The sequence below is a fragment of the Lipotes vexillifer genome, unplaced genomic scaffold (assembly GCF_000442215.2).
Source record: "Lipotes vexillifer unplaced genomic scaffold, Lipotes_vexillifer_v1.1 scaffold835, whole genome shotgun sequence".
Taxonomy (NCBI): domain Eukaryota; kingdom Metazoa; phylum Chordata; class Mammalia; order Artiodactyla; family Lipotidae; genus Lipotes; species Lipotes vexillifer.
In genome coordinates this window covers 586,662-610,548 of record NW_006774135.1, presented here as the reverse complement: position 1 = coordinate 610,548, position 23,887 = coordinate 586,662, and the positions used below count along the sequence as shown (strand labels likewise).

General features: G+C 58.0%; 1 protein-coding gene across 5 annotated transcripts; it reads right to left on the bottom strand.

Moving 5' to 3' along the window:
* Nucleotides 1–918: 918 nt before the first annotated feature.
* On the bottom strand, nucleotides 919–12,864 carry MIB2 (MIB E3 ubiquitin protein ligase 2). 5 transcript variants are annotated; one of them, XM_007448931.1, is made up of 20 exons: nucleotides 12,804–12,864; nucleotides 11,127–11,148; nucleotides 7,671–7,945; nucleotides 7,408–7,579; nucleotides 6,090–6,196; nucleotides 5,791–5,985; nucleotides 5,489–5,631; nucleotides 5,278–5,385; nucleotides 4,190–4,294; nucleotides 3,943–4,105; nucleotides 3,728–3,861; nucleotides 3,473–3,621; nucleotides 3,232–3,388; nucleotides 2,979–3,139; nucleotides 2,750–2,876; nucleotides 2,422–2,655; nucleotides 1,820–1,998; nucleotides 1,561–1,748; nucleotides 1,410–1,475; nucleotides 919–1,242 (listed from the first exon to the last, which is right to left on the bottom strand). In XM_007448931.1, the coding sequence occupies exons 3-20, from the start codon at nucleotides 7,915–7,917 to the stop codon at nucleotides 1,004–1,006; spliced, it is 2,874 nt and encodes a 957-aa protein (XP_007448993.1). In that variant the 5' UTR covers nucleotides 7,918–7,945; nucleotides 11,127–11,148; nucleotides 12,804–12,864; the 3' UTR covers nucleotides 919–1,003. The 5 variants fall into 5 exon arrangements, with proteins under 5 accessions (XP_007448993.1, XP_007448991.1, XP_007448989.1 ...); XM_007448927.1 differs by lacking the exons at nucleotides 11,127–11,148; nucleotides 12,804–12,864 and having other exon boundaries at nucleotides 928–1,242; nucleotides 5,278–5,373; nucleotides 7,671–7,917; XM_007448928.1 differs by lacking the exons at nucleotides 5,278–5,385; nucleotides 11,127–11,148; nucleotides 12,804–12,864 and having other exon boundaries at nucleotides 928–1,242; nucleotides 7,671–7,917.
* Nucleotides 12,865–23,887: the final 11,023 nt, after the last annotated feature.

Below are 23,887 nucleotides of genomic sequence, written 5' to 3'. Positions count from 1 at the left end.
GTCATGGGGGCGGAAGACTCGACGGGACGACTTTCAGGTCATGCCTGACTGAGGAGCTGAGCCAGGCGGGATGTAGGCGAGGGCGCCTCTGGGCTTGGGGAACCGGGATCCTGGGTGGGACGGGCCTCCCGCCGGGGCGGAGCGGCCGGGGGGAGGGGAGACGGGGTGGGGGCTGGGCCGAGCCAGAGGAGAGGCGCAGGGTCGGGGGAGGGAGGGGAGGGAGGGGAGGGCGGCTGGCCCTCCACGTTCTCCACCCAGGCCCTGAGCCCAGAGTGACAGTGGCGCGCCAGGCCAGCGGGGTCAGCGCCAAATGGCTGGCTGGCAGCCTTGAGGCGCCGGGGGAGCACTTCAGTGGTTCTTGGAAAGCGCCCGGCCGCGGCGCCCAGACCAGGGTAGTGCCCGCCGCCCCCATGGCTAAACGTTTGCGCCGACAAACCGATCGTCTCTGTCCTGTGCTCTGCCCTACTCCCCAGGTCCGTGTTCCACCTCCCACACTCAGTGGTCCTGAAACCCTGCCGGGGCTTCTAGCTTGAATCAGAGGCCTCGCCCAACTCCCCGCTTAGCCGGGACTGCACAGCCCGCCACGAGACCGGGTTCTGCTCTGGCCAAAGTCTGTCGTCTCCACAGCCCGCCCCAGGCGCAAGGAGGAGGCGCTGCTGGGGTTTCGGTCCAACCAGTGCTCTTGGACGACACTGCAAGCCCGGGCCCCATCCTTTCTGGCCCAGAGACCGGGATCCTGGCAGGACTCTGGACCCGTGAGTCCTGGGAAGAGCAGGACACGCAGGTCGGGAGGGGCCAGGCGGGGCCTCTGGCCGAAGCGCAGAGCCCAGCGCCCGGCCAACGGCGGAAGGGGCCAGGTCGGGATGGCCCGGGGTGGGGGACCCACGGCCCCGCCCCAGGCAGGCAACCAGGCGCAGAGTCCGTTAATCTTTTTATAAAATACAGAGCAGGGGCTTGCGAAGGCGGTGGCGGGGCGTGGCCGCGGACGAGGCAGGGGGCCCGGCTACACGAAGATCTGGATGCGGTCGCGGATGGGCTGGCGGCAGATGGGGCAGGCGCTGAGCGCAGCGCCGCAGGGCGCGCAGGCGCCGTGACCGCACTGGAACACGAGGCGGATGTGGCTGTCGATGCAGATGGGGCAGGTGAAGCGCTCCTCCATCTGCCGGTAGCGGCTCTGCAGCTCCTCCACCAGCTGCCGCGGTGGGCCGGGGGCAGGGGCAGCGCTGACCACCTCCGTGCCGTCTGCGGGAAGGGGTCCCGGTCAGAGGCAGGGGCTGTGGAGGCCCGGGGCTTGGGGGAGAACCGCGGGTAGGAGCGTGAGCCACGACAGGGGACGGAGCCGTGAACCGCGGGGCGACATGCAGAGGCCCACACCGGGGGTGGGGGGGGCGGGGGGCGCCGAGCCCCACCTGGGCGCAGCTTCTTGCCGATGGCCGCCTGGCACCTGATGCACTTTTTCATCCTGCGGGCACACTCTGCGGGGGAGCGCACGGCTGAGCGAGGCCCCCCAGCCCGGTCGCCGCACCCCCGCCCCGCCCCGCCCCTGACCCCTGCACTCACCCTCACACACCGTGCGGTGCTGGCAAGGCGAGAACAGCACCAACAACGCCAGCTCCGAACACACCAGGCACTCGGCGGCCTCGGGCCCGGACGGCGCAGCGACGTGCAGGTTGGTAACAGTGTTGGGGGCACTGAGCGCCAGCCTTGGGCCCTGGGCCGCGCCCCCGCCGCCGCCAGCCTGCCGCTCCCTGCGTGGGCAGAAGGGGCTTGAAAGGGCCCAGGGCTGCGGGCGGGTCCGCCCCCGGCCCCGCCTGCTCACCGGAAATGCTGGGCACAGCCTTGCAGGGCTTTGAGCAGGCGGCCCTCAGCTGCCAAGTCCAGCGGGCTCCGGCCGCGGTGGTTGGCGTAGCTCAGGTCGGCGCCCTCCAGCGCCAAGAAGCAGGCGACCGCCGCGCCCGCCGTCAGCTCCGTGCTGCCCAGAAGGCCCGAGGCCTGTAGCTGGGTGGCAGGACAGACGATGTGAGGGCGGGCACCTGGGAACACTGGCCTGGAGGGAGCCGGGCTGGCACCAGGCTTCAGAGGCCTGGGCCCCGCCCGAGACCCCCGGAGCCGCCGGAGGCAGGCAGGTAAAGGCCCCTGCCGGCAGAGGGGCCCGGGTCCTGACACACGACCCCCGCCCACACGGCACCCCGCCCCCTTTCCCAGGCTGGCCTGAAGCACAGAACCTCAGGAACACTGGCCACACGGCGGTGACTGGGGTCACAGAAGACACCTCCTGCAAACCACTGCGGCCCGGGCTGTCCCACCCTGAGAGGGCCTGGTCAGGGCTGTCCCCGAAGGTGGAGGTGGGCAGAGGCCACAGGGGCCTGCAGCCAGGTGCCACGGCCCACCTCTCAAGCACCCAGAGTCACGCTTCCTCACCCTTGACAGCAGCTGCAAGGCCCCCGGGTCCCCCCCGGCCCCATCAGTTGCCAGGGGCAGCAGCTGGTGACGCTGCAGTGCCACATGCAGAGCTGTGTCCCCCTCCTCGTCCTCGGCATTGACGCTGCAGCCAGCGTCCACCAGCAGTGGCACCAGCCCCACGTGGGCCTGCTGCACAGCCAGGTGCAGCGGGGACTGGAGCTTACGGTTGCGAACATTCACATCACAATGGCCCTAGGGGGTGGGGGGGGGCACAGGCTCAGCCCAGGGACACTGGTGGGTCCTGACACCCCGGTCCCCGGGCCCGCCCAGGACCCTGCGTCCACACCTCTCGGATGAGAACCTGGGCCACCTCCCTGTGGTCGTTCAGGGCGGCCAGGTGCAGCGCTGTGAACCCATCCTCCTTCTTGGCGTCCACCAGCTGCCGGGCCCGCGCCAGAATCCTTCTGACGGCTCTGTGGGAGCAGGGAGACGCGTCTGGGGTCAGGGGCGACACCAGAGTGGCCCAGCAGCACAGCAGGAGCTGGCTGCTGGCTATGCGTCCACCCCAAACTCACAGTGTATGGCCTTTGAGGGATGCATGGTGCAGCAGGGTGAAGCCTTGGCTGTTGGTGGCAGTGACGTCGATGCCTGGCACCTCGGTGAGGACCTCCACGATGCCGCTGGCGCCAGTGCCCGCCGAGATGGCACAGTGCAGGGGCGTGTCAGCATGGGCGTCCTGCCGGTGGTGGGCCAGTGATCACTTGGCAAGAAGATCTTGGCCACTGCCTCCTTGACCCCAGGGATAGGGCCAGGGGACCCAGCACTCACGGGCAGGTTGACGTCACAGCCGCACTCACAGAGGACCCTCACCACCTCCAGGAAGCCCCTCTGCACGGCCACGTGCAACGCCGAGCTCCGGGTGCCGTTAAGAGTGTTGGCCCCACAACCTGAGCTCAGGAGCACCCGGGCGGCCTCGGGCTGGTTCCTGGCGGGAGAGGAAGCAGGAGGGGCGCTGTGCCCACTGGCTGGACCTGCAGGCCCGGCCCCCCGCGCCCCGGCCAGGCCTCACCCCAGCGCCGCGTAGTGCAGCGCCGTGCTGCCCTCGTCATCCGGCAGGTCCACGCCCGCCCGAGCCTGCAGCAGCAGCCGCACCAGCTCCACCTGGCCTAGGTAGGCAGCCACCTGCAGGGCGGTCCTGCCATGGTTCTTGGTGTCCACCTGCCGGGAGGGCAGAGGGTTAGCCCCTGGCCCCGGCCCCTCCCGCTGGGGCTGTTGGGGCCGGGGCAGGGGTGGGGGTTGGCGGGGGCTGGTCTCAGGAGCTTGCCTGCTCCGGGTGCCGCCGCAGCAGGTCCAGAGCCCGGGCCACGTTGCCCAGGGCCACCTCCACCACCAGCCTCCCCGGGTGCTCCAGGTCACTCTTCTGGGCTCGAAGCTTGTCCAGGACGACACTCAGGGAGCCTGGGGAGGGCAGGGCTGAGGTTCGGTGGTGGCCAGGGGCGGCCCCGCCCCCCACCGGCCGCCCGCGCTGGATGCCCTCACTTTTGTTCTCCCGGGCGCGCTCGGCCACGTCCAGGTTGGCGTCCTCCTCAGGCCGGTAGGCCACCAGGCAGGAGGGGCTGAAGGTCCACAGCTTACCGCTGACCAGCACACCCAGGTTCCCATCTCCGAAAACCTTCAGTACTCTCCCGATGTGGCCCAGAGCCTGGGTGGGGAGAGGGCGGGGTCTCAGGTGGGCCTCCCATGGGCGAGGGAGCTGGGGGCGGGGAGGCAGGGGTGCGGGACTCACGGGGGCCATGTCATCTGTCCACTCGCCATGGCCGGCCTGCAGCCGCCTCACCATGTCGAGGTCGTCAATGACCCGGACAAGTTCACCCACCGAGCAGGAGTTGTGCTGAGTGACAGAGAAGCATGTGAGGGGCCCCGGCACGTGTGGCTGCCTGGGCTCACAGAGCAGGAAGGTGCCCCCATCCAGCTCCACAGGACAGGCTGGCCTGGACAGGACCCCAGCCCCTGCCTGAAAGCACAACCGGAGGGTCTGGCCCGATAAGGGTGACAGGTCACCAGGGCGGCCCTTGGTGGCCTAGCCTCAGAGCCATGCGGGTGACAGCCAGAGAGGCAGCGGACATCAGCATCTAGACGGGACAGAAGCCAGCTGTGGGGGGTGTGCAGGCCAGGGTGGGAGGGGGAGCAGGCAGCACAGCCAAGACCAGACTAGCCTGGCTGGGGGGAGGGGCCCGCAGGATGACGGGGGCCAGGCCGGGACAGCACAGAGGGCGTCAGGGCCGCTTCTCCCCCACCCCCAAACCTTTCCTAGCAACTCCTTCCTCATGCTTGCCCTCGGGGGTACAGACAGAGCTCACTCTACAAACCGCCTGTCCTATGACCCCACCATCCCCCATCCTTGAAGGCAGATGTGCCCCAGCAGCCGCAGAGCTGAGTGCTGGCGCTGCCCCCGCCCAGGTGCCATCACTGGACACGCCGCTGCCCCCCACCCTCTCCATCCCTCATCCAAGGGATGCTGCTTCCCAGACAGCTCTCACCACGCCCACCACACCCCCAGCCCTGGCCAAGGTCCACCCCGCCCTCCTAAGAAAGTACCCCAACCCACCACCTCCTGCCTGTGGGGCTGCAAAGGCCCCTCTGGCCCTCAGAACAGATGTTCGCGCCTGACCTGCTGCCCCTGAACAGCTCCCCGCGGCCCCCACCCCCGTGCCTCACACCAGGGTCCCCTCTCCTTGGACCTAGTCCCCTCTGGACCCCACCATACCCTCCCCTCTTCCTTCAGGGCCCGAGGGAGGCACTCCCAGGGCCAAGCCAGCACGTTAAAGGGGGTACGGAAGTGAGCAGAGGGGCTCAGCCCGGCCCCCCATGCACCTTGGTGAGAGCCCCAGGGTGGAAGGTCCAGCGGGTCTTGTGGCTGAACTGCACACGCACGTCCCCACGGTCCGTGATGCGGTGTACGGTGCCCATCTGTCCGATACACTGCGGCGGGTCACGGAGGCTGTGGCCAGGTGGAGCACGACGGCGGGGGTCCAGAGGATGTGGGGAGTGGGGGCACGGGGATTCGGCAGGTGGGGCGGCTCACCTTGGCCATCCGGGGGTTCCATCCGCCGTGGCCTTCCTGCATGTCCCTCAGGATATCCGCATCCAGCAGACACTTGACCTTGTCCCCGTGCTGGAAGGGCTGGCCGTCAGCACTCACCCTGCGCTGCAGCTCTGCGGGCTTGCCTGGGAGTGAGGTGGCAGGCCCAGCTCACACGGGTCCCTCCGCCCCCACCCCTCCCCTCCCCTCAGTGACTTCACAGGCCACCCCTGGCCCAGGGCTGCCGCTGAGGCTCAGCCAGGACAGAGAGCAACTGGGTGGGTGTCGGTGGGGCCTGCCCGTACCGAGCCTCGGGAGATGCTCCCTGTAGTAGAAGCCACCGGCTGCCTCGCCCACACACTTGAGGTCCACCTTGCCCTTGTGGCCCACGCGGTACACGTTGGTGGTGCCATCGGCCCACGTCACGCTGGCCACGCTCCGGCCCGTCTCCACATCCCAGCCACGGATGTCCACCACTCGGCCTGGCTTCCCTTCCCCTCCTGGGAGACAGTGGCCCCACCAGCAGACTAAGCCTGCGCCACGGGGATGAGCCATAGCCGGTGGCAGCCCAGCCCCCACCTTCCCACCCTGGACCCCCACTCACCATCCTGCGAACCCCACTCCCAGTCGGGGCCCCGAACCACCTTTGCTCCCTGGAAGATGCCCCTTAACGGGATCCTTGGGAGGCCCTGGCGGGGACTCAGCGTGACCCTACGAGAGAGAGAGTGGGTCCCAGGCCATGGGAGCAACCGTGCAATGGAGCAGGCGACCGGCTCTGCCAGCCTTGCCCCTCCACTCCCAGCCCTGGAATCTAAAGGATGGGGTGCCGCCAGCTCCCAGGCCCGGCTCTCCCTTCCCCCGGAGCAGCTGGCCCCACAGGTCAATGCCCTCCACACTCTGAGCCTAGAGTGGAGCTGCGGCCCAGGTCCCTCCAGGAAACCTTTCTTATTTTTTCAATTTGGCCAGGCCATGCAGCTTATGGGATCTTAGTTCCCCGACCAGGGATTGAACCTGCACCCTCAGCAGTGAGAGCGCAGTCCTAACCACCGGACCACCAGGGAAGTCCCTGGGGGACCTTTCACAATGTGAAGCGAGAAGGGCGCCCCAGGCCCCCCCTCACCACACACCCTCTATGTGCGCTCACGCCAGACCTGCTGCCTCCCGTTAGAGCTGACCCCAGAGCTCAGCGCACGGCCTGGCCCAGGGGAGCTCAGCACGTTGGAAGCAGAGGAGCGAGCAGGGCCGGCTTGGCCAGAGGCGCCCGGACAGCTGATCCTGGCTCCCACCCTGGCCAGGGGCGGCTGGGACGTGGAGTACACCCCTCCCCTCCGTGTGTGGGGGATGTCAAGGAGGCGAGGGCAACGGTGCAGGGAACAGGGGTGCACCTCTGGGCACCCACCCAGCCCAGTGGACTCCTCCTCGGCCTGGTCCCCCCCCACCCCGACCACAGCAAAGGAGCCTGCCAGCCAGGCCAACAAGCACCACCACAGGTGTGGACGCCGGCAGCACGCTCCAGGCAGGCCACCCTCAGCGCCCCGGCCACGGCGGCACTGGGGGACCACTGGGGAGCCTGGCTCTAGGAGGGGACCGGGACACTGGAGGAGGCCCCATTCACAGCACCCACCTCCGCCGACCTGCTCAGTGGACACGGTTGCCTTCCGCAGAGAGTAGGGACTGGTGTCAATGCCCAAGCCCCCCAGCGTGACCACGACCCTGGCCACTCCTCCAGGAAATGGCTCAGGAAGGACTCGACCTGTACCCTGGGGAGTGGCCAGGGGGAGGCAGTTCCAGTCCTCCAGGACCAAGGCTGCTCGGATGTCAGAGGTGCTTTTGTGAGGCTCTGGACGTGAGCAGGAAGGACGCAGGGCCGCCGGGGCCCCCCTCGGGTACGCGCCCACACCAGGGGCGGCAGGGAAACTCACGGGCGTGAGTGGGCCGTCTCGTAGCGCTCGAAGGCGTGGGCCAGGTCGTGCTTGTTGTGCATGTAGCACTGCGTGCAGAGATCGTAGTCGAAGCAGACGCGGCACTTCCAGCGCATGCCCCGCAGCCCGTGCTTCTTGCAGCAGTCGCAGATAATGTTGGGGTGGCGGACGCCTGCGGGCGGGCAGCATCAGGGGGCGCCGCGCGGCCCCACCCCTCTGCCAGGCCCCGCCCCCTCCAGCCCCGCCCCCAGGCCCCCGCGCACCGATCTGGGCGTTGTCGTAGAGCAGCAGGTCATGCGCGCCCTGGTAGCCCGCGCGGTAGTTGGTGCGCGTGCCATGGTCCCACTGCACGACCACCGTGCGGTCGGGGGTCGAAGGGCTGCCGTGGCGGCCGAGCTCCACCACCGTGCCCACGCCGCCCTCGCCGCCATCCTGCTGGCCCCACTTCCAGTCCACGCCGCGCACCACGCGCATGCCCACCTGCACGCCCGCCTGGGGGTCTGGCTCCATGGTGGGAGACCTGCGGGCAGAGGGCTCCCTGAGGCCACATCGAGAAGGCCACACGGGCTTGCACCAGTTCTGAGAGGGCTGCCAGGGAGAGATGGATGGGAACGGGGGTGGGGTGGAACACGGGGAATGCCCTGGGGCTGGAGGGGGGCCTGTGCAGTAGAGACCAAAGGGGGCCCACGTGGCCACCCGCCAGCAGCACAGGAGACCAGCTGCAAAAGCAGAGGTGGGCCCGTCCTGGAGGGAGGGTGGGACACCTCTTTGGAACGGGCCTGCCAGCCGCTGTGGGGGGCTGGAGCAGAAGTGTGGGGGCCATCCTGGTGACAGGACTGCAGGTCCCCAGGGAACCAGGGGACAAGAACCGGCTGAGAGGAGGGTCTGCCCGCACTAGCAGATCCGGTTCTGGGTGGCTGGCATACAGGGGGCCACCAGGATTGCACAGATCAACGTGAAAGGTAAGACAATAAAACTTTCCGAAGAAAGCAGACTTTCTTTGTGTAGCCATCTGAGAAGCTGGACGGTACTTAAGCCTGGAGAGGCAGCAACACATACGCCACAAAGGCTGTGTACCTGGAGTGTGGAAGGAGGGCCTGCAGATCTCATGCACAAAGCAGACAACCCAACAACAGAAAACAGGAAAACGCTGGAACAGGTGCCCCCAGCAGCTAACACACACAGGGTCTGATGCCACCCACAGCCCAGTGGGCAGTGCTGCGTGGTCCTTCAGAGAAGCGTCGGCCGGCCACCCCAGGCAGGCCCTGACGGAGGTGGCGTTGTTCACAGCAGCACCCACCCCGAGTGCTCAAGGGTGAACTGGGTCGTGACACGTGATTTACCTCCAAGGGAGTACAAACCGCTGCACTACACACAGCAAAGCTCACAAACTCACGTCCAAGGAAAGAAGCCGCGCGCCTGATTCCACCAATAGAAAGTTCACAAACGGGACAGACAAATCCAGGGCACTAGAGTCAGGGAGACAGCGGCACAGGCGATCACAGGGGGCTTGGGCCCAAGGGGAACATGCTATTTCCTGATCTGGGTTCCAATTATACACGTGTTCACTTTGCTAACTTGGATCACTTATGACCTGGGCCTCCCTGTATATGTGATTCCTCAATACATTTTTTTTTACGACATGAATGGATTTGGACAATGCCTAAGATGTTAAATCAACAGGACTTAATGCGGGAGAGGGCTCAGGTCTCCAGGACTGGAGGGGGCAGTCACCGCTCCATCTCTGGAGACTGAGCCTCTGCAGTGGAGCGGGCTCTCAGGTAGCATCGGGACCCCGAGGCTGGGGAGACCCTAGCCTGGGGCACCCAGCAGTCTCACTGCAGAGCTCCCGGAATGCCAGAGGGAGACCCTGAGGCTGGCTGGGGTGCAGCTGGCTCCTGTTAGCACCCAGTGGCCCAGTGAAGCCACAGGCCACCAGGCCAGCCCAGAGCTTAGCCAGCAACAAGGAAAACCACACGTCACCCCTCCACCTGGACCCCGCCCCCCCCAGCCCCAAACTCAGAATCCCAGGCCTGAGCCCACAGGTCATCTGATGGCCACCGTCTGCCCAGCTCCACCTTGAGGTCTGCGCCAGCACAGGGTGTGCAGGGGAGGGGCACTGCCCACAGGGCGAGGCTCCTGGTCCATGGCCAGCCTAGGGTCCAAGTGAAGGACCCTCAGATTCTCAGCAGCATGAACTGCTCAGCCAGCTCGGCTTCTGCAAGTCCCCCTGCCTCCCGGGCAGGCGCCTGTGACCGCTCCTGCCTCACCCCTCCCAAGACCTCCAGGGCTTCCAGACGCAGGTGGATGATCTAAATGGACGTGCCTTCCCGACCCGGTGGCCAATCTCCTCAGGGAAACCACTCACTGCTCATTCACCTGGCCGGCTGCCCCCTGCCGGGGCCATGCCACCTCCATCTCCTGCCGCCCTCCAGCCACCCTCCCTTCTGTGGTCTCTGGCCCCTGCAAAGATGGGGCACCAGGGCTTCTCTGTCCTTCCTGCCACAGCAAGAAGGCCACACGAGAATGCCTGTGAGCCCCAGACGAGGGCTGAGGGCCTGTGGGCCGCCAACTCGCAGGGCGGGCCGTTCACGTGCAGCCTCGGCCTCCTGCTTGGTGTCTCCCCGTCAGCAGATGCCACACGTGTCTGACTCAGGCAGGGCAGCACAGCCTGAGCCAGTGGCCCAGTGGCTTAGTGGTGGCGCTGCTGCTTAGGGCACAGGCCCTGTCACGCCAGGCTGCCAACCTCAGCCAGATGGCACACGCCCTCCTCCCCGCCGGGGGCCTCCAGAATTGGTCGTGGCCCGTGGGCAGTGCTGAGCTGCCTCTCGCCCTTCCCAGGCGCGCCTGTTGAGCCAGTCAGACTCGACCTCGTTCCAGGCAACCACAGACCCAAACAAGTGTGGGGAGACAGGCCCAACGAGAGACCCCTGCTAGCAAGGGGCACGCCATCTGCAGGGCTAGAAACTGGCCCTACGCTGAGATAAAGGGGCAGGAAAGGACGCCAGTCTCACGAGCCGGCACTGTGGTCCTTCTGCAGCCACAGTGGCACGCCCTCTGCCTGTGAGCCCAGCCCCTCAGCCTGCCTGGCCAGCTGTCACACCCACCCTCCTGGCAGCCTACAGACCCACTGGCCACGGGCTGCAGAACCATCTCCATCAAGACAGGGGATGGGGAGTGGACACCCTGAGCAGGATATCAGGTGTGCCCAGTGCCTGGCTCTGCCCTCAGGGGAATGGTCAGAGAACAAACAGAGGGTGGAGGATGCCCAGCAGGGCTTGTGGGAAAACAGGACCAAGTCCCAGCCAGCAGTGGCTCCACCAGGGCACCAGGGAAGTCCAGCCTGCCGCGAGAAGCGCCTCTGACCAGCACCTGCTGCCTTCACACCCCTATTTTGAACACAGCCAGACAGCTCTCCAGTGCTGGCCAGCAACCTCCCTGCTCCCCAAGGATGCCCCTCCCGGGAACCCACTGGCCCACAGGGGACAGAGCCAAATGGACACGCTGAGTCTCGGGCTTCCTCCCACACAGACCAGTAGCCCTTGAGGAGGACGGTGAGAAGACAGGAGCATCCCACCCTGCGGCACCCACAGCCTGGGAGCCTCTCCACCTCCCCTCCACACTCCAGCCCTGGGGGGCCTGGGGCTGGCCCTCGGCCGCAGCACCCGCGCCCAGCCTGGCGTCACCCGGCCTGGGGCCTGAGCAGGGCCCCCAGAGACGCCTCCCTGCTCGCCCTCCTGGCTCCCGGACCTCAGCGCTTGGGCACAGCATAGTAGGACCCTTGTCAAGCAGGCCAGGTGGCTTTCCAGGCCTCTCTACCACATTCCTCCCCCCACGTGCTTGGTCTTTGTCACTGCTGTCACCAGGACCCAGCAGATGGCCGCTCGTGCTCCATGTAACCTCAGGTCCCCAGCCTGCCCAGTGTCTGGGGCCACTACCTCACCTCGGAAGGTGCCACCCGGGTGTGAAGAGAGGGGGTGGCCAGCGGGGAACGGACCGGGGTCAGGAGCAGGGGGCAGCGAAGAAACCCTGTGGGGCCAGGGAGGAAGGGGACCCCCGTTTCAGTGCGAAATTCACCCAAAGAGTTCTTCGTTTTTCTTCATTTGTCAGAAATGCTGTACTCTAACGTCTTCCTCAGAGCTCACAGGCCACCCCCGGCTGGCACCGGAACCCCCGAGGCCGTCACTACGAGGGGTCACGATGACCCTGAGGCGCTCCAGGTGCGAGCTGTCAGCACTTACCTTACAGCACACACCAGCCTCTCGTCAGCATCCCGGAGGCTCAGCTGCTCTTTCCCGGGTCACAGGTTTGCTCAGACACCAAGATTTCCTGTTGGAAGCTAGAAGCGATTGCCGACGCAGAACACAGCAAACCAAACAGGTAGCCAGTCAGCAAGTCTGGGGAAACATGGATTTTAAAAGGCAGTTTTACACTTTTAGCATTTACCATCTCAACCAAACAGGTGGACACCTGGATCTGCTCTGTTGGTTTACTAGTTTCTCTTTTCACAAGAAAGTTCCAGCTCTTCGAATACAGACCTATTTCTAAAGCACACGTTGGGACAGTATAGAAATAAGGTGTTTGCCCTGTTTGGACAATTTCATTGGAAAAACTTCAACAAGCTGCAAAGAAGAAATCCCATTTAGCTAGGAAGTTGGCAAACTGCCTTTATCGAGGAGAATGAAGCTGCGTGCTGACTGCTCACGACCAGAGGCTGCCACTCCTTCCCTGGCACCTCCAGCTGGACTGATGATGCTGTTCAAATCCACACCATGTGAGGCACAGTCAACTGGCAAGACTTGGCGAATCACAGTCTCCGGTCATGCAGCAGCTCTGGCTAAGGCAGAGGTGGCCATCCTGGGTGCCCAGGGAGTCTGGCCCCTCAGAGACCAGGTGAAGCCCTGAGACCCGACTTGGCCCAGTACAAACACACCAGCTGGGGGAAGGCCCGAAGGAAGCAGAGGGAGGTCATCACCCAAATCTTGGCCACCCAGATGGAAGCCCTCAGGCACCCTGCAGACTGCGGTGTCACGACCCAGCCACTGCACAGGGCCAATCTTGGACAGGAGCACAACCTTCAGATACTTGTTGCACCTGCAGCAACAGGCCAGAGTGAGAAGGCAAGACGAGGGCATCTGCCAGGAAGGACCAGCTTTGCCAGGGCTCCCACTCTCACGCTGCCTCATCCCCAGCCCCGCTGGGCCCCCCAGGAACCTGTCTGGCACCTTTGCTTATTGCCTCTATTCGTTCTGAGCTCAGAGGGAGAGGCAGGATTATTTACCACACCACCAACCCAGAGACACGCTCAAAAACAAGCAAAGCCCCTCTGACATAGCATCAGACAGAATCCGAGCCCCTCAAGAGCTCACCTGTCTAGCTGTTCCGACGCCCCCCGCCCGCCCAGAGACTGGTGGGCTGCAGCCCTGATGTCTGGAGGCTTGCGGACTGGCCTCGAGCCTTGCTGAGCTTCAGCGCAAGCCCTGTGCCATCCGACCCTGCGGCGGCGGGGAGATGCCAAGACGCACAATCTACACGCCCGCTGTCCACAGGCTCACTCCCGGGCCCACGACCACGACCCCAGAGCTGCCCCAGGGGCCTGGCTCCTGCCCTGCAGGGCTCCCTGGGGTCTGGGGCCGCCGGGGATGGGGTCGGAGGGCTGGCGAACGGCAAGGCCCCGGGCTGAGCCTTGGACTCGAGCAGCTGGGCTGCGGGGGGGCGGGGCTGGACAGGCTGGGCCGGGCGCCCGCCCCGAAACTGACTCCCCCGTCACTCCCTGGGGTCCGCCCCGCCCCTGTCATTCGTCACCTTCCTCGGGAAGCCGCCCCGGGCCCCCGCCGCTGCCAGTCCCCGGCCCTGGTGCCCTTGTCTACCCCTCCACTTGCCCCGAAGTTTGCGTCCCGCCTGCTTCGCGTGGGGGCTCCGGGGGCCTGAGGAGAGCCGAGTCTGTCAGTCGGCCGACTGCGGCCTCAGTGTGTGCGGCGGCCGGCCAGCGAGCTAGGCTGCTCAGGGTCAACCAACCAGCCAGGCCGCCCCGACTCGCCGCGCAGCACCAGAGCCCACCGGCCAAGGCCGCCCGAAGCCCCCGGCGCTCGGGGCTCTGGGGCCGCCGCGAGGCCTGCCGGGACTTGTAGTCCGCAGCCCGCTAAGACCGTGGCCGGGGGGCGGGTCCGAACCACAACTCCCAGGAGGGCCGGCAGCGCCGTGACGTAACGGGGGTGAGGGCGTGAGCTACGGCTCCAGTCCCGCCCTGATTGGAAGAGGGGGTCTCCAGCTCTGCTTTCCCTGGAAGGGTTCGGGTCGGCTGTGCGTCGCCTGACTGGGGATGGGCTCGCGTCTAACAGCGTGTGCGCACGTCGTCAGAGGGATGCGAACTGCAGACTGTGGCAACTCTAGGGCCTCTCACCACCCGGGTCCGCGGCCCGGAGGGCGCGGGTACACTGCCACCCAGAGCCCCGCCCCCACCCCCACCCCCCGACTACCGAAGACTGCGCACGCGCGGGCCCAGGATGCGCGAACGAGGCGGCCTTGCCTCCGCAGCGGAGGGGCGGGACCTGAGGCGGAAGTGCGTCACCTTTGTCCTACCCTACGTGGCGCCGCTGGGTTCGGAGACGCGTTCGGTTGCCGTGGAGACCCGCTAGGCCGGGCCTCCATGGCGTAGAAATGAGAAGTTGTTACAGCCAACTCCTTTTGACTTGAGTTATTTTAAAATCAAAGTCACATAATTCAAAAAGACACATGCACCCCAAATGTTCATTGCAGCACTATTTACAATAGCCAGGTCATGGAAGCAACCTAAATGCCCATGGACAGACGAATGGATAAAGAAGATGTGGCACATATATACAATGGAATATTACTCAGCCATAAAAAGGAGCGAGGTTGGGTCATTTGTAGGGACGTGGGTGGATCTAGAGACTGTCATACAGAGTGAAGTAAGTCAGAAAGAGAAAAACAAATATTGTATATTAATGCATATATGTGGAACCTAGAAAAATGGTACAGGTGAACCTATTTACAGGGCAGGAATAGAGGCACAGGCGTAGAGAACAAACATATGGACACCAAGGGGGGAAAGTGGCGGGGGTGGTGGTGGATTGAATTGGGAGATGGGGATTGACATGTATACACTAATATGTATAAAATGGATAACTAATAAGAACCTGCTGTATAAAAAAATTAAATTAAAAAAAAAGTTTTTTAAATAAAATCAAAGTCACGCCAGTGCATGGTTTTTTATTCACGCAGAACTGAAGACGTAGTGAACAACAGCGGTCCCGTGCCAGTCTCCCCAGAGGCAAATACTTCCAACCCTTGTAGCTTTTCCTCTGGCAGAAACCTCCACGTTTCTCAACCAGAGACTGCTAGTTTTTGATGTATTAAATGTAGACATTTCTATGGACTTCCCGAAGTAAGGGAGGAAGCAGGCTCTCCAAGCAACTCCCCGCCCGCCCCACCCCCACATTTTCACGATTGTTCTCGGTGAAGGTGTAAAACCACGCCTCCATCTTGTACCACATTTTTTTTCCTTCATACTAAGAAATACTTACCTAGTATTTCTCTTGTGCCTAGATTTTTACGTGGCTAGTTTTCTTTGCCACTTACCTATCAGTAACATTTTCCAAAGGCTCAAACACCTTAGAGCTGTTTAATTCCTGGAGGCCCGTCTCCCAGAGCCCCGCGTTCCCTGCAGAATGATGGCTTTCTCAACCCACCACACAGCTCTGCTGTCTTCACCTTTCCTCTGCTGTCATCCCTGTGACTTGTTGCCTTTTTCCTGTGTTGGTTCCCTGTTTCCTGGAACCCCTTTGTGGTTTACTCTCTTATTTTGCTGAAGTCAGTCCACTAGTAGCTTCCTGGGAAGGGTGTGTGTCTGAAATGTGTTTATTCTACTCTCGTCTCTGATGGTAGGATATATATAGAATTCTAGATTGGAGATACTTTTCCTTCAAAACTTTTCAATTCATAGTTTTTAGCTTCCAGCTTCCAGGGCTGCTGTTAAAAAGTCCAAAGCCATTCTGATTCCTGTCCATTTGTGTGTGATCTGTTTGTTCTCTCTGAAAGATTTTAGTATCTTCTCTTTATCCTTGGTGTTCTCAACTGACACAACAATATACCTTGATGTGGGCCTTGCTCATTGGACTGTGCACACAGTGGTTCTCTCCATCCTACAGGCTCACGTCCTTAGTTTTGGAACTTTGTAAAGAACAAGGCTCTTCCATATTCTGGGTTATCTCTTGATGAAATTCCTATTACTCACATTCTGATTGGACCTCTAATTTTCTTTTCTCACCTAGTGTTTACCTCTTTTTCTGGTAGATATTCTTAAATTTACCTTCCATCCCTTCTTTTCGTTAGTTAAGCTCTTTGATATTGTTAGTTATAATAAGAAATAGACCTTTGGTCTTTGTCACTAGCTTCTGGCACAGAGCTCCTAAAGCCCTTGAATTTGCTAAGTCAGAAGAGTCATAAAGGAGACACAAGAAGGAGGAGATATGGGGATATATGTACACATATAGCTGATTCACTTTGTTATACAGCAAAAACGAACACACCATTGTAAAGCAATTATACTCCAATAAAGATGTTAAAAAAAAGAGAGAGAGAGACATGGGACACAGTCATAAGTAGATCACTTTCACTGAATTTTCTTGTCCAAGATTCACTTAGGAAGGCAAAGTGTGTTATTTTGAGGGGTATTTGAAGAAAATGGTAACTTTAACATTACCATGGAAGACTATGTGTGTAAATACTACAAATAATAATTCTGTCTATTAAAGTAAAAATAAAAAGTCATAAAGGTGCATTTTGATATTCATATCAAGACTCTTTCAATCACACTTGAGTTTATGTTAACGAGGTGGTCTTTGGAAAGCTCCTAGGAGTGGGGGCTGGTTGCCAGGGGAACCAACCAAGTGATTAGAGGGTTGGGACTCAAGCTCACCCTCTGACCTCTGGGGAGGGGGGAAGGGCTGGATATTGAGCTCAATCACCACTGGCCAATAATTTAACCAGTCATGCCCATAAAAACCCAAAAGGATGGGGCTGGTGAACATGCAGGAAGAGCGTTGTACCCAGAGAGAGCAGGGAGCTCCATGCCCTCTGCCACACACCTTGCCTTACACGCCTCTTCCATTTGACCATCCCTGAGTTACAGCCTTTTATAATAAAGTGGTGAAAATGAGAAGCCTGCACACCACAACGAAGAGTAGCCCCCGCTCGCTGCAACTAGGGAAAGCCCGTGTGCAGCAACGAAGACCCAACGCAGCCAAAAATAAATAAATAAATGAATAAATTTAAAGAAAAGAAAGAGGGCTTCCCTGGTGGTGCAGTGGTTGAGAGTCCGCCTGCCGATGCAGGAGACACGGGTTCGTGCCCCCGTCCGGGAGGATCCCACCTGCCGCGGAGCCGCTGGGCCCGTGAGCCATGGCCGCTGGACCTGCGCGTCCGGAGCCTGTGCAAAAAAAAAAAAAAAAAGAAAAGAAAGAGAGAAAAAGAAACAGACAAGGAGTAGGTGAGGCAGTCCTGGGGTGGTGGTTCCCTCAGGACCAGCTGGGCACCCCAAGTTCTGCACGCGGTTCTAATGCCAGCAGCCGCCACACTGTGTCATCTCCTAGGAGGAAAATGAGGCAGAATAGAAGATCCTCAACCACTACAGCCGGACACAGCAGGAGAATTTACTCGCACACGATGAAAATCGAGAGCGATGCCGAAAGCTCGGCCTCTGCACACGGTGCGGAATGGAACCTCGGAGACAGAGTTTCGGGTAAAGTGGAAAAGGAGAGCTTTGTTGCTTTGCCAGGCACAGGGCACAGCAGGCGGCTCCCGCCTCACTGTGTGTCCCCACCCGGGAGGATCTGATGAGGAGACACTCATCAATACTCAGTACTTCAAGGGAGGGGCTGCTGACAAGATCAGGGTGCGCGGGGCTTGTACTCCCGTCATCTCATCTCAGCTGGTCGCGCTCCGAATCTTGATGAGCTTCTCGGGTCCCTCGAATCTCGCCTCAGGTGGTTTCCTGGCTGCTTCCCCCCTGACTAGCAACTGTTCGAATCCGCCCTTTGGAACCCAGGGAAGGTCATGGAGGCTGGAGTCTCGCCTACAAGAAATAGGGGACAAAAAAGAGACCTCCAAGCCTACAGGGCCCCCCCCCCCCGGTTTCAAGAGCAAATTGCCTACTTTTTTACATTTTCAAAAATTGAAGTGTAGTTGATTTCCAATGTTTTGTTAATTTCTGCTGTACAGCAAAGTGATTCAGTTTTATATCTATATATGCATTCTTTTTTCAATACTATTTTCCATGATGGATTATCCCAGGATAGTGAATATAGTTCCCTGTGCTCTGCAGTAGGACCTTGTGGTTTATCCACCCTGTATATAATAGGTTTCATCTGCTAATCCCAACCTCCCACTCCACCCCTCCCCCAACCCCCTCCCCTTTGGCAACCACAGGTCTATTCTCTGTGTCTGTGGGTCTGTTTCTGTTTCATAGATAAGTTCATTTGTGCCATATTTTAGAATCCACATATAAGTGATATCATATGGTATTTGTTTTTCCTCTGACTTACTTTGCTTAGTATGATAATCTCTAGGTCTATCCATGTTGCTGCAAACGGCATTATTTTATTCTTTTTTGTGGTTGAGTAATATTCCATTGTACACATGTACCATGTCTTCTTTATCCATTCATTTGTTGATGGACATTAGGCTGTTTTCACATCTCGGCTATTGTGAATAGTGCTGCTATGAACATAGGGGTGCATGTATGTTTTTGGATTAGAGTTTTCTTTGGATAGATGTCCAGGAGTGGGATTGTTGGTAGCTCTATTTTTAGTTTTCTGAGGCACCTCCATACTGTTTTGCACAGTGGTCGCACCAACTTATATTCCCAGCAACAGCGTCAGAGGGTCCCTTTCCTCCACACCCTCTCCAACATTTATTATTTGTACAGTGAGAGCAAGTTGTCTAGAGCAAGGGTCAGAGGTTTGAGGAGGTCTAAGGGAAGTGGCCTTGAAAGAGAAAAAACAGGAAATCACAGGTTTCCCTGAGGCACACGGAGCGGGACAGATGCTGGAGGGACAAATGGACCAATGGTCCAGCGCAGAAGGAGTCTGGATGGGAGCGAATTGACGAGCTGTGTGGAAACCTTGATGGTATCAGTCCCGTGCACGATGATCAACCCTCCCCATGGAAAATGCTGAGAAATGACGTGGTGAGAATGCCACGATGTTTACAAAATCCCATGAGCTTTAAGGGCTTGTCTCATTAAAGAGGCACATTGTGATTATGTAGGTAAAACCATATTTTTAAAAAATCTGTAAATAGGTGTACTTTTTCCAAATGCTGCTCCAAGTTACATAATAGGATTTCTTTGTATTACTTTCTATTTTTTGGCCAAAAAAATAGTGCATGACAAGACGGTAAACATGCCATTCTCTTTCAGCTGTAATGCTCTTAAAATTATTCTCGAATATACTGTGATGTCAGTAAAGCCTTTTAGTTCATTTGGTTTTAAAAAATTGAGTTAGGGCTTCCCTGGTGGCGCAGTGGTTGAGAGTCCGCCTGCCGATGCAGGGGACATGGGTTCGTGCCCCGGTCCGGGAAGATCCCACATGCCGCGGAGCGGCTGCGCCCGTGAGCCATGGCCGATGAGCCTGCGTGTCCGGAGCCTGTGCTCCGCAACGGGAGAGGCCGCAACAGTGAGAGTCCTGCATACCGCAAAAAAAAATTGAGTTAAATTGTAGGACACGGGTCAGTGCTCAAACAGACGTGGAGAATTGCTGGGTTATTGACCTGAGCTCCTGTTGTTGTTTTTCTGATTCTCCTCACTGAATCAGAGGAGCGCTGGACCATTGGTCCATTTGTCCCTCCAGCATCTGTCCCGCTCCGTGTGCCTCAGGGAAACCTGTGATTTCCTGTTTTTTCTCTTTCAAGGCCACTTCCCTTAGACCTCCTCAAACCTCTGACCCTTGCTCTAGACAACTTGCTCTCACTGTACAAATAATAAATGGTGGAGAGGGTGTGGAGGAAAGGGACCCTCTGACGCTGTTGCTGGGAATATAAGTTGGTGCGACCACTGTGCAAAACAGTATGGAGGTGCCTCAGAAAACTAAAAATAGAGCTACCAACAATCCCACTCCTGGACATCTATCCAAAGAAAACTCTAATCCAAAAACATACATGCACCCCTATGTTCATAGCAGCACTATTCACAATAGCCGAGATAAGTGCAGCTTTTTTTCTCATTTTAGTTCAATTACAGATTTCTAAAGGCCTGTCTTCTGCTTTCTGCACTGACCCCTTTCATCCAGGTCCCTCTCCTCTGTCTGTGTTGGTCTCCCCACTCGCTGCTGTCTCTGGAGCCTTCGTCAGGGGGCCGCCGTACTGGCTGGGATCCAGCTCAACTGAGAGTGTCGGGACACCTCCAAATAAAAGTGGCTTGAAAAGGCAGAAGATGGGGGACTTCCCTGGTGGCGCAGTGGATAAGACTCCGTACTCCCAATGCAGGGGGCCTGGGTTCAATCCCTGAAGAGGGAACTAGAGCCCACATGCATGCCGCAACAAAGAGTTCTCATGCCACAACTAAGGAGCCCGCCTGCCGAAACTAAGACCTGGTGCAACCAAATAAATAAATAAATAGTTTTTTAAAAAGGGCAGAGGACAGTTCCCCCTTTAGTAGAGGTGGTCTAGGGCTGGGTGTGGGGTCCCCAGGACTCAGGGACCCGCCTGACTCTCCTTGGCGGCTCCGGCTTCCTCGACGGGGGCTCCTGCCGAGGCTCAGGTCCCACCTGTGAGCCCAGGAGGGAGAGGGAGGAGGGCCGCCCCCCCGGCTGGCGTCCCCTTGGCCAGAACTTGTTGGTCCAGCTGCTGGGGAGGACCTAGGTCAGCCCGAGGTGGAGTTACTCAGAGATCAGGGAGACCTAGCATCTCCTCCCTCGGAAGCTGGTGGAAGTGCTGCGAACCTGGGCGGGCTCATCACCCTGGACCCCTCCAGAGGCCTCCCAGGGGAGCTGGAGAATCCTCCACTTTCCAGAGCTGACCATCTTTTCTGTTTCTTCTGGGACTGTTCCATTTCTCTCCTTGAGTGAAGCCTGGGCCTATTCCTTCCAGAAACAGAAGGGGGGCGGGGGGCGAACCCTGCCTACCAGGGAGGGGCAGGCACCCTGGAGTGTGAGGCACCAGTTGTGACCTGCTCAGGCCATGGTCCCTAGATGAGGGCACTGCTCTCTGTCCCAAGCCTTGTGGGGCTCCCCGGCTAACCCTCCCATCTTCTCTCCTGATCCTCTCTCAGGGCCCCCTGCGTGTCCACCCTCAGGTCAGAGAGAAACACACTTGCCGAGATCTCTGCTCCCCCAGCGGCGGTGCCTTTGAGGCTTGCTCCCGACCAACCTTTAGCCATCCAGCCAGAGACACAGCCCTACCAACGTTTACTACTGTGCACAATACATAAAACAGCATGTGTGAGAAACACCACATGTAATAAACAATTACACAACATAGTATAACACCTGTCGTTACTTTTTTAAAAATATTTATTTATTTATTTATTTTGGCTGCACCAGGTCTTAGCTGCAGCATGCATGATCTTTTAGTTGCGGCATGTGGACTTCTTAGTTGTGGCATGAGAACTCTTAGTTGTGGCATGCATGCGGAATCTAGTCCCCCGACCAGGGATCGAACCTGGGCCCCCTGCATTGGGAGTCTTACCCACTGGACTACCAGGGAAGTCCCCTAACAACTGTTGTTACTTTAACATAAAAAAATGAGAAACAGGGCTTCCCTGGTCGCACAGTGGTTGAGAGTCCGCCTGCCGATGCAGGGGACACAGGTTCGTGCCCCGGTCTGGGAAGATCCCACATGCCGCGGAGCGGCTGGGCCCGTGAGCCATGGCCGATGAGCCTGCACGTCCGGAGCCTGTGCTCCGCAATGGGAGAGGCCACAACAGTGAGAGACCCGCATACCACCAAAAAAACAAAACAAAACAAAACAAAAATGAGAAACAGGACTTTTTTTTTTGAAATAGGACTTGCCTCTCACTGTTGTGGCCTCTCCTGTTGCGGAGCACAGGCTCCGGACACGCAGGCTCAGCGGCCATGTCTCACGGGCCTAGCCGCTCCGTGGCATGTGGGGTCTTCCCAGACCGGGGCACGAACCCATGTCCCCTGCATCGGCAGGTGGACTCTCAACCACTGCGCCACCAGGGAAGTCCTGAAACAGGACTTTTTGAAACTATGTGTTCTTCTGTGTTATTTACTTTTCTGTTACATAAATGCTATTTTTAAACAAAATAACAATGACTAACATGGCATTAGTAATAACAGTAGAACTAATTAAACAAACAATATGTGTGCTAAACATATAACAATTCTTTTATGATGTTTCTTTCTGTTTTGTGATACAGTGATTTATCTTGTCTCAACTCTTTATATCAAAAATAATAATATTTTGTACTCTTAATATACATAAACGTAAGACTTTTACAAAAGAGGACACAAATAAAATAGGGACAGAGAGAAACGTGTCATTGTAATTTTTATTAAACAGATGTTTATAGATTTAATAAAAATCACAATGGCATGTTTCTTTCTGTCCCATGATGGAGTATTTTTGCTTTTCTCTGTCACCTTTTCCAATAATTTTCCAACTTTTCTGAACAGCCAGTGGCCTTTCAGATGTCCTTTCCTTGTTCTTTGTAGTAAAACTTAAAACATGAATACAGACAGGTAAACTGTAATTTCACCACTTCTATTCTACATTGTACTGGAAATTCTAGGCAAAGCAGTTAGAAAAAGAAAGAAAGAGAGTGCATCTAAATTGGAGAGGCAGAAGTAAAACTACCCGTATTCACAGGTGATTTGATCTTATATATAGAAAATCCTAAATAATTCTCCCATAATGACCACAGCTAATAAGCATATTTAACAAATTGCAGGATACAAGATCAACACAGAAAAATTGGTTATAGGGGCTTCCCTGGTGGTGCAGTGGTTAATAATCCATCTGCCAATGCAGGGGACACGGATTTGAGCCCTGGTCTGGGAAGATCCCACACGCTGCGGAGCAACTAAGCCTGTGCGCCACAACTACTGAGCCTGCGCTCTAGAGCCCACAAGCCACAACTATTGAAGCCTGCGTGCCTAGAGCCCATGCTCCGCAACAAAAGAAGCCACCACAATAAGAAGCCCACACACCACAACGAAGAGTAGCCTCCACTCGCCGCAACTAGAGAAAGCCCGCGCACAGCAATGAAGACACAACGCAGACAGAAATTAAATAAATAAATAAATACTATTTTAAAAATTGGTTACATTTCTACACACTAGCAATGAGCAATCTGAAAAGGAAATTAAGAACACAATTCCATTTACAATAGCATCCAAAAAAAAAAAAATACCTAGGAACAAATTTTACCAAGGAGACGAAAGACCAAAAACTACACATTACTGCTGAAAGAAATTAAAGAAGACCTAAATAAATGGAAAGACATCCATCCATCAATCTTGGATTGAAAGACTTAATATTGGTAAGGAGGCAGTACTACCCAAAGCTGTCTACGGATTCAAGGGAATCCCTATTAAGATTCCCACATCCTTTTTTGCAGAAATGGAAAAGTTGATCCTAAAATTCACATGTTATCTCAAGGGGCTCTGAATAGCCAAAACAATATGGAAAAAGAAAAAAGTTGGAAGACATACTTCCTGATCTCAAAATTTACAAAGTTACCATGATCAAAACATTGTGGGACTTCCCTGGTGGCACAGTGGTTAAGAATCCACCAGCCAATGCAGGGGACACGGGTTCAAGCCCTGGCCCAGGAAGATCTCACATGCCGCGGAGCAACTAAGCCCACGCACCACAACTACTGAGCCCGCGAGCCACAACTATTGAGCCCGTGTGCCTAGAGCCCGTGCTCCGCAACAAGAGAAGCCACCGAAACAAGAAGCTCACGCACAGCAATGAAGAGCAGCCCCCACTCACTGAAACTAGAGAAAGCCCGCACGCAGCAACAAAGACCCAACACAACCAAAAATAAAAAATAAACTAAAAACAAAAAGAGAGAAAAACAAACAACAAAAAAAGTGTGGTTACAGCATAGAACAGACATAGAGATCAATGGGGTAGGACCAAGAGTCTGGAAAAAAATCCATATATCTGTGGCAAATTGGTTTTCAACAAGGGTGCCAGGACCATTCAAAGGGGAAAAAAACTTCCTCTTCAGCAAACTGGGTAGTCACATGCAAAAGAATGAAGTTGGACCTCCACCATCACACCACCTACAAAATTAAAATAGATCGGGCTTCCCTGGTGGCGCAGTGGTTGAGAGTCCGCCTGCCGATGCAGGGACACGGGTTCGTGCCCAGGTCTGGGAAGATCCCACATGCCGCGGAGCATGAGCCGTGGCCGCTGAGCCTGCGCGTCCGGAGCCTGTGCTCCGCAACGGGAGAGGCCACAGCAGTGAGAGGCCCGCGTACCGCAAAAAAAA

Excerpts from the sequence above, each read along its gene's own strand:
- MIB2 (XM_007448931.1), bottom strand. The coding sequence starts at position 7,917 with ATGGAGCCAGACCCCCAGGCGGGCGTGCAGGTGGGCATGCGCGTGGTG. Across the intron at positions 4,295-5,277 it reads ACCCTGGGGCTCTCACCAAG|CACAACTCCTGCTCGGTGGG; the intron begins GTGCATGGGGGG and ends TCTGTCACTCAG. Across the intron at positions 2,877-2,978 it reads TCCCTCAAAGGCCATACACT|AGCCGTCAGAAGGATTCTGG; the intron begins GTGAGTTTGGGG and ends CTGCTCCCACAG.